Source organism: Lytechinus variegatus, chromosome 18 (genome assembly GCF_018143015.1).
Source record: "Lytechinus variegatus isolate NC3 chromosome 18, Lvar_3.0, whole genome shotgun sequence".
NCBI lineage: Eukaryota > Metazoa > Echinodermata > Echinoidea > Temnopleuroida > Toxopneustidae > Lytechinus > Lytechinus variegatus.
Window position 1 is genome coordinate 22,750,213 of NC_054757.1, and position 16,198 is coordinate 22,766,410.

A 16,198-nucleotide genomic window follows, 5' to 3' on the forward strand; every position below is an offset into this window, starting at 1 on the left:
TCCGATTTTTCTCAAACTTTCTTTATTCTTATTCTATGAATTTTCTGTTTCTACACAAGCCTATTTGTTCCAAAGGTTTCATTCCCCTTTAACTCTATGGTATACAGATAAATTGGCAGCGTAAAATTTTCTGCTTGTATATTCAGTTTCAGTCCGACAAGTGAGTCTACATTTTTCTCGACTGTTTCGATAAATTTGAGGATATTATTATGGGATATTCATATATTTCGATGATTTGCATCTAAAGCCGGTAGGTTGTTGACATCTAAACAGATTTTCAAAGATACTTAAAATTGACTCTCTGATTAATAATAAGGCTCAATGCTGACCGATTTAGACTCGAAGTTCGGATGTCGCGAGAGCGCACTTCTCTGCTGTGTGTCAAAGTGCTATGGCAGTGCGTGTGGCTAAATGCGGCTCGTACAATTGTTAGACAGCATGATGAAACTGGAGTTCCGAATTACATATTTCACTAAATGCAGCGATATGACTGCGGAAACAAGCAATTTCCAAATCAATGTATATTTTTCCTTTTTTTCAATATATAAAATAAACCTCAGGCTCCAACTGAAACGTTTTGACACGTCGATAAACGCCCTCGGCCCACGGCCTATGTTAAATCACCATTTTTTATTTCTTTTTATTTTGTTTGTCTGTTTATATACAGTTCACATTGTGTAAACCAGTGCAAAAATCCTTTGTGGGCAATAAAGGCCTTATCCTGAAATAAGTCACCTCTCTTCTCGTGTGTGTCAGTGTGTGTGCACATTAAAGAACATTCAATTAAATCCAACTACAACAACAACATTGATACAGATCTTAATTAAGCGAACTGCGCATGCGTAGACGCTGATGGGCGCCGGGCGAAAAGTGAGTTGCTGGGTGGATGTGATGTGGACTGGAAATTTTGATTTTATTTGTAAGTAAAATGATATTATTCTTCATTTCCCACACCAACGAAATAATCATAGTTAATAGTTTATAAATAACAGTTCAACGAGGATGGCCTTTTATGTGATGCCGATAATTGGAGGCCCAATCTTTGTTACCGGCTTGAAAACCTCGGCTTTGGCTTGGACCTTGTCCAACAGAACACACGGCAGCCGAATCTTTCTTGTGCCGTGCGGGAAGTTGTGAAATATGCAAAAATTGTGTCGAGATATATAGATCTCAATTTAGAATTGATGATAATTATACCCTAGTCAGATTGTAGCTCAAACTTTCCTGTTTCGATCATTATTTTTGTTCCATTGTGATGTTTATCGGGAGCTTTTTGTGTGAGTTGTGTCTGCACATCTGCTTAGTTTTCTCAATTTCTGTGCAATTATTGTTTGCTCTGACCTTTGTACAAAAGTGGGTCATGCATGCATGGTGTACGTGCTTGAGTGGAGTGTGAATATGGCGCTGGTCAGAACGACTGGAGTTGTAATTTTGTTGAAAAGGGGGGTGGTGAATGTTGGTTGTTGTATGTTAGTGTTAGTGCCAACCTTAGTGGTGTACTTACAGGGGCATTGCGCCATTATTTACTAGTTGTCCTCCCTTTTTAATTTTAGTGAAAAACTTCCATTAATTAAGGCTTTTACTATACATGCTATATTACTATTACTAATTACCCTAGTTTAATAGTTTATAGACTTATTATACCGGTACATTCACAATTTGTAGGTTACACTTTTCAAGACCCGTCTTCAGGGCCAGGGGGTTTTAATAATTTTTTTTTTTCAAATAAAACTTAAGCAAATAAAAAGTTTCAGCACCAAATTTCCCACTGTTACTAGGAATCAGATACATCAGGGGGGCGTTTCATGAAAGGACTTGTCGGACGTTTTATCCGACAAGTCCCATTTCATCCGACAGTTACCATAGGAACAGTGCCTTTCAGCCAATCAAAATCATGGAAAGATGTCAAATCTGACAACTTGTCGGATGAAAATATTGATGAAACGCTCCCCAGTTCTTCATTTTTATCGATTGGTGAATTCAACTCTAAGTACTTTACCATTAAAAAAAAAATCTGCACCTAGTAGTAACACAAGACAAGTTGAGATCTTGACCTGGATCTAGTCATTATTCTTCCATACAAGTTATGATGATGCCAATTGATGAAAGGATCCATCCACCAACTTACCAACAAAAACAAATGATTTTCCAATAGACTACTGAAAGATATAGATCTGCAGGACTATTGTCTCTTCCGCACGATGCTGTTGAAAAATAATGTATGCATTGAACATTATACATCTACAGTGTAGATTTTTAGAGATTTAATAACTTTTTATTTTAAAAATGAGAAAGCAGGATTGCCAACCCTGTTTTAGAGGTTAATCTTTTGGGACCACACCCCGGGGGGGCGCACTTCCATTCACGAGTGGATACCATGTGCGACCATGGGGTCTCAAAAAGCACCCTAAACACGTAATTTCCATATTCTGAAAATGCACCCCTGAACAAGTATTGGCGTGTGAAACCCTACCCTTAACAAGTATTGGAAACAAAACGATACTCTTGGACAATATTCCCTGAAATGAACCCCTAAACAAGTACAGGAATGTTTTATTGTTACGGGTCCTTCGGTCGTCGGCTTTACCTTGTTTGGTTTAGTACGACCCCACCTTCTACACCTCTTGCAAATCGGACTCTAAACACGAAGTGTTGGGGGAAAGAGGACATCCTTTATAAAATACTTTTTTATTTTGTTTTATCATCCCCGCAAATTCGACCCTAAACACGTTATTTTCCTAGCGAAATAGATACCCTTTTTTCCTTATTTTTGTGTTTTTGACACCCTAATCACGTTACATGTACGTACGTAACGTTACATGTACGTACGTAACGTGCCCTATCGTGAAAAGGACATCCTTTTTACGTGTTTTTTTGGTCGCGCATGGTATCCACTCGTCAATGTAAGTGGCCCCCCCGGGGACCACACATGGACATGCATGTATTGTAGGAGAAATTTTACACAGAGAAAGAGGTACATCACTACATGTAATATATTTTGCATACCAGTAATCTGGTCTAAAAATTGCTCTTAATTGGATGAAAATCATTTGACTTATTGAAACTAGACCAGAGGACTTGTTAAAATTACCTGTAACCATCTATCTGACAAACCTGTTACACAACCAAGGTTTCTCAGGAAATGAACAATTTCTGCTGCTGTGTGTTCTGACCTTGTCCAAGGTTAGATTGTATTCTGTATCTAAGTAAAATTGCATAGTAAAGCTTCACTGTCTTCACACTAACTATTTCTTGGTCGCCCGATCAGTCCACCAAAATCATCAATTTTATATGCTTGGTTGCCCTAAAATAATGAAAACATTAAAATTTATCAAAACTTTGGTAGTCCAACTGGGCCAGCAAGTGCAGGCTTTTACAGAATTTGGTTGCCCAACTCTCATTTTTTGGTTGCCCCAGGCCACTGCTATAATGAGTATAATTTTTTTTAAGAGGAAAAAATCTGAAACCTGTGTTCTGAAACCATCTACATATTCTGGTCAGTGGAGGTACAACAACATGTATGTGTAGTAGATTTAGCAGCACTTGACACGTTTTTTATGAGACAAGATTCAGCAAATTACCTGCTGGTATTATTTGTCTTAAATTAAATGAAAATCAAAGTCAGATGTTTCAACAGTACTCTAGGACAATTCAGGAAAGGTCAGGTCATTAATCAATTGTGCCTCATGGTCATCAAAATGAAGACCATACAAAGACAGGAAATCTGGCAGCAATCGCAAGACAGACAATAGGCTGTGTTCCTTTGATTTGATCCATATATACACGACAATTGCTTCTTCATGTACACCTGACTGACCTGGGATGTTGATTTATTTAGGTTTTTAAAAGTGCACAAATTAACCTATTGCACAGTTTCCACAATGCACAATAATACTCCTGTACTTTGTGACCTCCGTCTTCATCATCATCATCATCCTCATACAGGAAGAAGCCGTTATTCTATTATTCTTGGTCACTGCTTGTTGGTTCGTCAGCCTAATGTCTGGTTATTTGCATGCAGAGGAGTGATAGTCTTGAGCAGTGAGCGATACTCCTCCTTTTAACATGTTTGCCAATTTACCTTTTTAGTTCTGGTACATGTAGGTGAATTTGTCTCTTGTTCAGACCACTTTATATTTCTCAGCAAGCTACATATGATTATCTTTGAAAATTTTTGGATGAAGATTGCACCTTAAAAGATAGTGAAGATGATTCTGAAAAAAAATTTTGTTTCTAGTCTATTAATACTGGTCACTACATAAAGGAACTTTTTCAGTTTCCTCTGATTGGACTTGTTTACCTACATGTATTTAAGTGTGTGACTGTATGTGGTAATTTTCTTCTGGATTTTTCTTGACGATGTGGACAATCAACTACCTCTCGGAGACTCGGACTATCTACATTTGTACATGTATGCAGGCTTAGGTATGCTTGAAGCTGTAAACAACGTGTATTAAGGTGACAGGGTCATCATTGTTGATAGTGGTTAGAACCTTTTCAGAAAAAAATTGTCTAGTATGTCCTTTTTTTATATTCCCTTTCAAATTTGACCTGAAATGGAAATTATGTTTTGTCAAAGGAAGTGTACACAGTCAGCATCAACTTCAAGGGCCTGCTTCATAAAGAGTTGCAACTGTTGTAACTTTGCCATTATGGCAACTACCATGGCAACCTTGATTTTGATTGGCTGCTGAGCCCTAAATCTGTTTTTGCAACTTTGGTAAATATTTATTCAATGAATTTAAATTAAAGTAAAGAACCAAGTAACCAATTGAACCAAAACATATTTTCTGTTTTGATTTACCTGTAAATAGAAAATCACTGTCCCTTTTGTTGTTTTTGTTTTCTAATACTGTGTACAGCATTACACATTAAAAGGAAATGATACATGTAATGCACATGTAGAGAAAATACAAGTTTTTATACTTACCTTTCTGTAGGGCTACATGTGAAAACACATACAGGTAAGGAAAGGTAGGGCATGTGTGCTGTAGCATGAACAGTATACTGTACAAACAACAAGAGGATATTTTATCACTATCAAGTCAAACTTAGATTAGATACTTGTATTTAGATTTTCAGTGTTTTGCTTGCTTGATTTTCTTAAAGTTTGTAACACTAATTGTAATAATAGACCCTTCATAATCATTTCAGGCAGCAGAACCCATGTAAGCATGGTCTTTTTTTGTTCATATGTTTAATAATCCTATTATATCTTAATGTACATACATTGTAGGTAAATGTATGCACACAGTGCATGCCCACAGTGTATGCCAGTAAATGATAAATATTTTTTCTTCTATTACAATTATTCATTGATTATCTAGATTTATTATACAAGTATGTACCTGTTTTGTAGTTTGCTTTTTAACACAGTATTTGCATCTTGTTAGTCAGATTCTTGGCTTATATCGATTTATGAAAATCAAGATGAAAAATATGAAGAAATACTATAATTGCCTCTTTTTTCTACCAAATTTGTATTCAGTGAAGTGAATCCACCATCGACCACCAGCCTTCATTCCAGTTTAAAGCAATCTGCTTCCTGCAACCTCCATCCCAGCATCACGGTATGGACATGTCGCATCAGAAGACGGTTCTTCACAACCTGGAGCTGAGGTTGGCCCACATCCGTGCTGCCCTGTCAGAGCTCACTGATATTCAAACTGAACTGCAGAAAAATGCCACAGAGGTAAGAAAAGGGATTTTGAAAATTCATTTTATTGCACGCACTACAGGGTAAGTTGCCGTTAATTTTTACAAGATAACCTATTTTTAATAAGAATATTTGTATTTATGAAACATCTCGGTATTGTCTTGAATTGATTATTTTGGAAGATATCAATTCAGCCATGTATACTCTTGCAGGGGGTTTCTATTTACTGACACCCCAATTTCTGTCACCCCTTTTCCCCATTCACTTTTTACATGTGAATATTCATTAGTGCCTCATGTATTTTTCGCCAAAATAGGCGTGGTCACATTTCCTTTCTTTGATTGGCTTTTATTACTATTGACTATCCACTGGCCATCAACGCAATCTTCATATCGAAAAAACAAACTTTTTCAGAAAATAAACATGCTCGTATAACTTTTATGCGAGAAAATTTAGAAATAATGATCTCTAATGTATGGTTTTCGACCCTGAGATATTCAAATGTTATGAATCTGATAAATATTTGTTCTCATAACCAAGTTTTGGGGGGTGTAACATGGTAAAAATGTTTGTTTTCAAGTTATCTTGGCTCGTCGTCACTTGCTAAATGGGCATAATCACATGTGTGCAAGTGACAAAAAGGGAACCATGTCCAAGCATGGCTTGGCAGTCGACTAGTCAGCAGCGAATTTTGTCTATTTGGTGGGTAGAATACCGGTAAAATAATAATAATAAGAATACTGCATTATTGTTATCCGTAACCAACCAGGCGGCTGGGCGGCCAGCCTTGGCATATCCTGGCCTGGAAGGGATGGCAGATCGCTAGGGCAGGACCCTGGTACAGTATACCATTCTTGCCCTCGCACAAAGAAGCGTTGATGGCTAATGGATATTCAATAGCAATAAAAGCCAATCACAGAAGGTGAATTTGGTCACACCTCTTTTTGATGAAAAATACATGAGACACTAATGAATATTCACTACATGAACACTACATGAATGCAGATAGCAGGTTAGCTATTCCATTTCCATAACTGGCAGGCCCTTCTTAACATGCTTTCATTATTACCCCAGGTTTGGGGCTTGGCTTCCTTGAATATCACTTGACCAGAGCAAATAACGTATGCTAGTGCATGAAGGCCTACAACATACTGTAAATGCTGCAATGCTGTACAGCAGTTGTGTTTGTTCATGTACAATGCAAAACATTGAAAATTATACCAGATAGCATACTTACCCATGATAGTGTCCATTTTGGAAAGAAAATGTACTGTCATTCTTGATTTCACCATGTTGCACTCCTGACTGAGTTAGGGAACCAGATCTTTTTATTTTGTAAACAATTTTGTATTTTTAGTGTCCTGCCCAAAATGACACAAACCTCAATATTTTCTGTTTATGTGACTGATCATGTGACTTCCTTTGGGCTTCCCTGACAGGATATGAGCGAAGATACGTACCTCCTCTGCCAAAAAACAAACTTAAAGTATTTTCTTGATTCGAGGCCATACAAGTATATGTTGTGACTTGTTCACATTTTTACTTGTAGATAAATGTTAGCACTGAAATGGGGAAAAATTTGTATTAAAAAAAATACAATTTTGAATTATCATTTATGTAGGTTTTAAAATATAAAACAGAATGAGGATAATGAGCAAGAAGTTTAGAAGATTCCATAAGTTTTAAAGAATGGAGAGAAAAATAAATGTTCAATAAAAGAAAGGAAATTTTTATGAAATAAGAGGTGGTTAGTTGAAGATGACTTGACTACAGTGGTGCCCAAAGAGTTAGTAAACCCCACCAGAAAATGAGCTTATTTAAAGTGTTCTGCCATGTTTTTGTGATACATGTATATACTACAATTTACACAGGCACCTCTTCCACTAAGAGCACATGTGGGTCTGCTTACATTTAATAACATGAAACAGACAGAAGACAAATTCTGCTACTTAATACAGTATGTAGTCTAATTATTTTTGCCTCTGTAATCCAGTGATAAGCATTGACAGCTTCAATATTCACCTTGTGATAGGTCATTCCCCACTTCACCCCTTGATTAGTTCTCCTGAAATTCCTGATCACTCCCATAAAGAACATGTTTGCAAAAGCTGCCTTAATAGGGATGATGGGTTGATTGTAACCAGATTTTGCTCCATAAAGTACATCACATGACCACAATGTTGCCAGGGTGACAAAAGCTCTTATCTCGCATTCAGGGGAAAATCAGTTTTTTCTGTTTTTCATGATATGTAGATAAACCAACCAGTTGATAATGATATCCAAATCCTAGCCCCCTACATGTACATGTACATACATCTTGGAAGATGAAATTAATTTCCTTTGTGAAATTGGAGACTGTTTTTCTGATGGCGAATTGTCTCAGTGTTAAAGCAGCTATGTTGGTCTTTTTTCTCACATATGATGTTTTGTTTCGCCATCAGCGGCATGATATATCATAAACATTCCATTCAGGAAATCCTTTGATCTTGGGAAAAAAATGGTGTAAAATTACACTGGGAAAAAGAGTTAATCATGTACATGTTGCTCATCTGTATGAACTGTGTACATGTATGTACTTGTATGTACTTGCATTGAAGTTCAATGTTCATTCTTTGGTATGCTTCCTCATTAGAAGTTGGCTATGTGTTTGTGTTCTGACATCTTTATTGGATACATGTAAGATCAATTTGAGCATAAACTTGATTTTCTTAATAAAATTGACAAATTTGTTAATGTGTTTTTAATACAGACTGTTGAATTTCATTGTCCTTACATAATCTTTTGCCCCCATAGTCTAAAAACAATATCCATGTCTGATGTCATTGTCTATGTGAATCTTTTTTTACCCAACAGTCCAAGAACAACATCCAGGCCAACTTCAGTCGTCAGTTAGAGAACCTGCGGACCAGAGAGGTTTACCTTGTAAATCAAGTGGACACACTGCTTCAGGTCAAGCAAGAACACCTTCATCTCCAAGCCGATAGCTTGAAGAAGGAACTTGGAGCTCTCCAGGCCCTGCAGGAACACACCAGGTCTGCCAAGAAAGCCGTTGACTTGCAGGACATTGAAGACATCATGAAGAGGTATTGTCAGATTGATGTTAACTATGTTGAGTTTGTCAGATCTTTGTGAATATTGAAATCATATTGTTAGAGCAGGAATTCTCTTATAACATGATAAAAAAAAATAAGTGAGTGCCAAGCCAAGAGGTGTTATTTTGTTACAGGAAAACTGTTGATGCATACTGTAATCAAATATCATGAAGATGTATTGTCTCATTTCGTAGGATTGTTGGACATACAGTGTAGAGTTTTGCGGTCAACATTTGGTATGACAAAATCCTTTGGGAGCATTACAATCATTGTTATAGCAGGGATTCTTTTCTACTTCAGTAAAATTAAAATGGACATTTTGATATGCAAAGAGTCATTACTCTGTTACTAGTGCAGACATCAGGAACATACATGTATGATAACAGACCACTTTGCATCAAGTTTAGAATTGAACTTTTCCACTCTTCATGTGCCTTTTCCCATCCTGTTTAAATAATGAATTTTGTAAATTGCCATTGCAATGTACAGAGACCACCTACATGTACGCACAGGTTTTAGCCTGAATAGATATCTCTAAAGCTCCCTGTCCTTTTTAAAGTGGTCAGACAAATGGGTCCACTTATAACACTTGAATTGTAACAAATGAGCATAACAGTGCTGGTGCATAATACAGCTTTTAGAAGAAAAAAATATAAAGTTACATGGGCAAAGTATTGACATCACGATTCATTCATTGTGATGTCATTTTGTTTTAATTATGATGTCCCAAGTGTTTTCTCTTTGAAATATTTCACAGCATCTACCTGGTATGTTATTCTTCAATTTTCTATTTGATCATGTTTACAGATTCCAAGAATTTCACCTTGAACCGGAGGAAAATGGAATTCTAGAGTTTGTGAGTGATCCCAAACGCCTCAAGAAATGTATATTGACCTATGGAAGCATCAACCCAAAGCGCTTTTGCCCTTCCAAAGATGATGTACAAGGCGAACCAAGACAGGTATGTAATGATAATTGATGTTATGGGTAACAATGTGGCCAGTTAGATGAATTGAAATGAGTCACATGTGCAATTTTTAGTTTTGCACTAACATGTACCAACGGTGTGCAGAAAAACATATAGCATACACTCTGAATAGGCATATACTATATATTCTCATTTGATTATTTGTGCATGGTTTTATTGGCCTAGAGTACGGTATATGAAACAGGGACTTTGAACTTTATACAATAGGGGTGAAATGTACCTTTTGGTGTGATGTCTTTAAATTTACAGCACTCATCTGCATTATTTATGTGTTGCAGGATTGTAATCAGATAGTCGCATCAAAGAAAAGATTGATCGTGAGAATTACATTGATAACCCCAACTAAAAAGAGACATACATGTACATTAAATTGGTTTAGCATTCAACAGAGTTATTTCAAGATCAAGTTTAAAAGTTCTGGAGGTGTTTCTTTAATCAAATTCCATTCTGTACACACAGTTGCTTTAAAAATGATAGGTACATCGATTCTTTGTACATAAAAATTCAATGCATAAATTCCAGTGTAAGCCTAACCCAAAATAAAAAGAGTAGGGGAAACCAGTTTTTCATATGATGATGTAAATGTTTTAAAATTTTCATGATATGATTGATCCACCTGTTCCTTGATGTACTTCACTTATAGATTATGGCACCATTTGAGAAGTATGCATGTGACAAGGTTTGGTTGACACCAAACGGTAGCAGTGGGATCAAGAATGGTACTACACACACAGTCTTTCCCATCTTCCAAGAGAACCAGGATGCAGAAGGCTGGTTGGCCAAGGACCATGGTAAATTGTCTTGTCTTCTTGTAAAAGGGAATGTGCACCCTGACAATGAATGTTTTTTAATAGAGTAATAATAATAGTGTATATTTGTAGAGTGCAAATCATCTTTCCTTTAATCATATATGGAATACAATAAAATACATTTAAAATCAAGGGGAAATATATGATAGGAAATTTTCACATCCCTTCCCCCATGAATGGTGATGGTCAAAGTGGTCTTTAGCATCTTGAACGGTCCTTCTTCTCGGGATTCATCCTTGCCCTCTTCTTTTCTGGTTACTATGAATCACTGAGCAGGCCTTGGGGAAAGTAATCTCTATCTTGTGCTGTATGTGACAAATGTGCTTTTTCCTTATGGACTGTTGTTCATTTTATGATTTTATTGTACTTTTTGAATGAAAATAATTCCATATATACAGGAATATAGGTTTCAAAAATTCAGATTTTCATAAAGATTTTAAAAAATGGCATTGAAAAGTTAAGATAGCAAACTAGGTATTCTTGACTTTGATTGGTCTCATAATAGAGTAAGAGAAGTGGTCTTTATGATTTTGATGGTGCAGACTGAAGTTAGAGGACATTTTTTAGATCTTCTAAATAAGAATTCATTGATCAAGATAGATATTCAATCTCTGTCCCATGCAGACATTCCAGTGATGGAGACATGCCAGAGTGAGAAGAGTGACGACGATCAAGATTCCTTCGTCATGATCCCCAAGGAGCATGAACAGAGCTCACGTAGTACCATCTTGTCTCAGTTTGCTAGCATCCTAAACTCACCAAACATCCAGTGGATTCGCCGAACCCCAAAGACTGATGGCAGTGGAGCAAGCTGCCAGCAACTTAACAAGCCTGCCTACTAGTAAGTATCCTATTAGCTCACACGAAGCTGCCGTGCCACAGCTATTTTGAATAGTATCATTTCAGTTATGTATAATTCGCTGACAAGATTTAATGACTGACCAATGCAGATATGAAATATTGAAAAACTCAGTTTAAGGCTAACCCAAGTAGTCACAGCTCACAATGATTTGAAACAAGTATTACTGAACATCTTGCCTGAGTTACAGGTCAAATGACCAAGGTCAAAGGTCATTTAAGATCAATTAACTTTGCCCTTGTTGGGGGAAATCCACATCAACAATTTTTTTTTTACAATCAAGGTTAGTTGTTATAATAGGGACCTAGGTCCAATATTACAATGAAGATCTCCAACACAAAAAGCACATATGGGTACATTATTATTATTGCTTTGAAAATTATCCATGGGCTGACAGGAAGGGCTTGCTTGTTTTACTAATGTTTCAAGAAAGCCATGCTTATATTTCTTTACTAATAATCTCAACAATTGCCTTTTCTACAACAATCATTATGCTCATGTTTTTAAGTTATACATACTAAAACTTGGGTTGTTATTTTATTTGAACCTTGAGATTGTTACCACGACCTGCACTGTAACATACAATTTACAGGTAACTTTGTCTAATTCAAATCTCATGGGACCAGAAATATCTGGTTTACTTTGAAATTTGACCTAAAAGAGATAACTAACACATTTTTAATAATCTGGTCTAAACAATTGCTTCAACCTGGATGATTAATCGAACTTCTGGAAGGTTGACTAAGGCAGTGCTACCTGTACGTTTAAATGGATTATATTTGTTTATCTGAATATTAGTCCAATGATTGCCTTTTTTGTTATTTGTAAACATTGCAGTAGCCCATCAGGAGGAACTAAGGGTTGGTTGAAGAAGGAGACATGTCACCCAAGTCAAGTACCAGTGAAGGTAAACAAACTCAAATTGTTTAAGTTCTCAATATAACAAATAAATGGCTAATTTTCTGTTAATTTCATTACTATTGGATAAATAACAGAACATTTGTGGAGCGCTTCATCAATAATTTCATCCAACAAGTTGTTAGATCGGGCATCTTATCTTGATTTTGATTGGTTGAGAAGCACTGTTACTGTGGTAACTGTTGGATAAAATACGACTTCTTAGATAAAACATTCTACAAGTCCTCTCATGAAACGCTTCCCAAGAATCAATAGAAGGTCAATTCTATGAATTATGTACATCGGAGTGCGGAACCTTCCTGAAGTAATTTCATTTTTAAGTAAAGTAAGAATGAAAAAAAAAAAAGAGGTGGGATGTACAAAAAGGTTGATTATTTTAGGGATTTGCCCAGAAGTAAAACATTATTTAAATGATAAAAAATGAGCCCACTTTTTGTCTGTTAATAATCAACAATAATTCAGTTTTAGAAGAAAAAAGAGAGAAAGTTTATCATTTCATTGATTATACTAATTAAATGTAGAATCACCCTTTTGTGATTTATCTTTATTGTAAGACCAAACATATAAGAGAAACCAAATCACAGTTTTTATTTCATTTGGATCAATTTTCTCTGGAGGATTAAGATGCAATGCTATTACTGCGGCTTTTTTAAGATGAATTTATTCCTCTGTTATTTGGTTGCATCACATTACTCTTGAAGATGTAAAATAGTAGAATTTAAATCAACTGATTTAAGCAAGTAGCTTTAAATGTTGAGATTTGACTCCAACTGGTGAATTAATTCAGATTCTGGTATATTCCATTCTTTTCCACAGCCCATTGAAATAGAGGATCTGGCAGAGATGGCCTGTGTACAGGACACTCCATCTGGTGCTCCGAGTCCATGTGGCCCCAAGACAAGACCTAGACAACGTACCCAGCGCAACCAGAAGAACACATGCTGCTCATCCAAACCAGTCCAGGCCACGACCACTGATGTCAACATTGATGACGTCTGCAAAGGTAACGAGAAGTGCAAGACGTTTGACGAGTGCCTCTGCGATGAGAACTGTGCTGATACTGCAAAGGGTGGCTTTGATGGCTTGCCAGAATCTTCCAAGAATCGATGGCTCTCTAAGGGACAAGCTGGAGAGGAGAATCGAGCTCAGGAGGCCAAGGATGCAAGACCAGAGGAAGAGTTACCCAAGGAGGACTTTGTCAAAGAATGGCTCGCCAAAAAGACCGCCCCCGAAGAAGGCTACGAGTCGGTGATAATTTCATCCTTCCTGAAGTGGCAACTTGAGGAGAAACCGGCTTGGTTGAAGAAAGGGGATTTTGCCCAAAAGAAGTCAGACCAAACCTCTATCAGCCAGTGGCTCTTCAAGAAAACCGAAGCTCCAACAGAGCCGATGGTTGTCGACAACAAAGAGATCTGTGAGGATGCCCCTTTGAAGACCGAATGGTTGCTTCCGAGGTCACCTGCCTCTGATGGCCCTGCTCTGAAGGTACCCACGCATGATTCCACATCCTGGCTTCTGAAGGGAAAGAATGAAAACTTGCCACAAGAATCCAAGATGGACACCAACCAAGATGGCTTACAGGAAAAGTGGCTCATCAAACAAACCACTGGAGGATTCGCCCTTCCAACTAACAGTGGATTCACTTTCGCAAGTATCCCTAAAGGCATCAATCAGTGGTTGAAGCAGTAGAGCAGTTATAATTTCGAAAGGATTCTGGGTTAAATAAGATGGTTTATGTTGCCTCTATGTCCATTATATAGCCCAATCCATTCTGAATAATCATTTCCAATTAATCAAATTACATGGCATTTTCCTTTCTTTGATCCTGAATCTATGGAACAATTTCTGAGAATTTGAACAAGGCCTTCATGATTTTTAAGATGAGAAAAAGGCAAAGAGCAGACTGAATTTTAGAACTTGTTGTAAAACTGCATATGACATGTAGGTAGCTAAATTCATACCTTTATTATTGAATGGGGTACAACACTTCCTCTATATTCTCTTGAGGGACTTTCATTTCTAGTAACCTTCTTAGATGTAACCTCTTATTTTATAACTGTTAAAAGCAGTCTGTTATAGTGTTGCATAATTACCCAGGCTGTAGCAGAACAGCTTTTATATACTCTGCGTCTCAAGTAATAGATTCTATCCGGGTTCCCATTCACCTCGCGTATATTCTTACGTATGTTGAGTGCAACACAGTAGAAATTAATATTATTATTGGACAGATATGTAAATCAGGGATATTTTGGGTAGTGGATGTGATGTCAATGATTGACTTACAGGTTAATGTCCTGTCATATGGTCCTTAACCTTGATGCCATGCTAAATGGCATAAGCTTTTCATTATGGTTTAGGGTCTCTGTTCTCATAGTTTGTAATGAATTCTTGGATCCATCGTGGCTTTTTTCATCACATTTATGCTGCATATTCTCAAATTTGATGTTCCATCGTGTGAACTATATTCATGGCATCAGTGGTAATGTGTGGATGAAACTTCAGAAAAAATAGCATACTGCATGTACATGTGTGATCCGTATTCTATGGTATACAAATAGCGAATAGGCATGAGTGCGATGGTGCGAGATTTCGCATGAGGTGAAAGAAAGATGCTCTATTCAACGAGGCGTTAGCCGAGTTGAATAGAGCGTTTCTTTCTTTCACCGAATGCGAAATCTCGCACCATTGCACGAATAAGAATATTCGCTATTTGTGTTGTACAACGCCTCGGAATCTAGCGAAAATATGAAAAAACACAAGAGTTTTTCCCTCCAGTAATCTATGAAAAGGGAGCAAAAATATTGAAAGCAAAAAGCAAAATCCCACAAGCCGGGCCCACAAGCGCGCATGATCTTGTACAGCATTGCGCATTTAGCCAGCGGGCTGTACGCGCATTGTTACCTTATTCAATGAAATCGCATTGTGACGTCACCTCCTAAGGCCGTGCAATGGTACATTTTGGATGGTACGTCTTGTGTGCAACGGTACGAATGTGTGACATTCAGCCTCCCATTTGATCGCGTACAACAAGCTTAGTAGGCGTTGTACAATAATGGTTACACAATATGTTGGAAATATTCTAATTTTATACTTCCGGCTTCCATAATGAATGAAATTTAGTGTAGTATTGGAACTTGGCAATTGGCATAGTATTTATCCTGACAAAATAAAGATATGTATTGTTTAACTTAATTTAAATGTGTCAAATTGACCTTCATTGCATGTCGGGGAAGAAAAGCTATGAAGGCTAAACATTATTCTTGATTCATTTCATTAGGGAAGGCAAAAGATATGAGAATTGACTCTATTTGAACTCTTCTGATCCATCCTAATGCATACACTCTGTAAAGTGTTTTTAGTTTGCAAGCATTGTCTTATAATCCACTAGGGGGAAAATATTGGTCCATCATTTGATTAGAATAAGAAATACCCACATACAATATTATGCATCCTTTTATCAGGCCAATACATGTCATGTGCATAACTCTACAATTTAACTTTTATCTATCTAGGAAAAAATGGGACTAATCAGTATCAAAATATTGATTTGATTGATTTTTTTAATGTCTAAGTATTGTACCACTTGACACCGAAAAGTATTTCTGACATTTTTAATTTTTAGGGGGAAGGGGGATTACCAAAATGAATTTTAGATGTTTTTATCATTTTATCTAATTTTGAATCATTTCATCTTTTTTTTCTTAAAAAAGGAATTGATGTACTTATTTGATAAAAACCATGAATTTCCATTGTGCTTGACCCTTGATGCTTTGGAAGGCAATGCCTTTCAAGGACCTCCCGCAGGCTTTACCAAAGTCAACATAGTTTTTCATGGTTTTTGTCTTTTTTTGTTACTTTTTAGACCAAATTGCATTG

General features: G+C 36.8%; 1 protein-coding gene across 1 annotated transcript; it reads left to right on the forward strand.

Annotated features, from left to right (window-relative positions):
• The first annotated feature begins 812 nt into the window (after positions 1-812).
• LOC121405568 (nuclear receptor coactivator 4-like) lies at positions 813-14,710 on the forward strand. The gene is made up of 8 exons (XM_041596496.1): positions 813-919; positions 5,489-5,692; positions 8,510-8,739; positions 9,556-9,709; positions 10,380-10,527; positions 11,170-11,386; positions 12,242-12,311; positions 13,139-14,710. Exons 2-8 carry the CDS (start codon positions 5,573-5,575, stop codon positions 14,009-14,011), a joined length of 1,812 nt encoding a protein of 603 aa, XP_041452430.1. The 5' UTR covers positions 813-919; positions 5,489-5,572; the 3' UTR covers positions 14,012-14,710.
• The last annotated feature ends 1,488 nt before the right edge of the window (positions 14,711-16,198 follow it).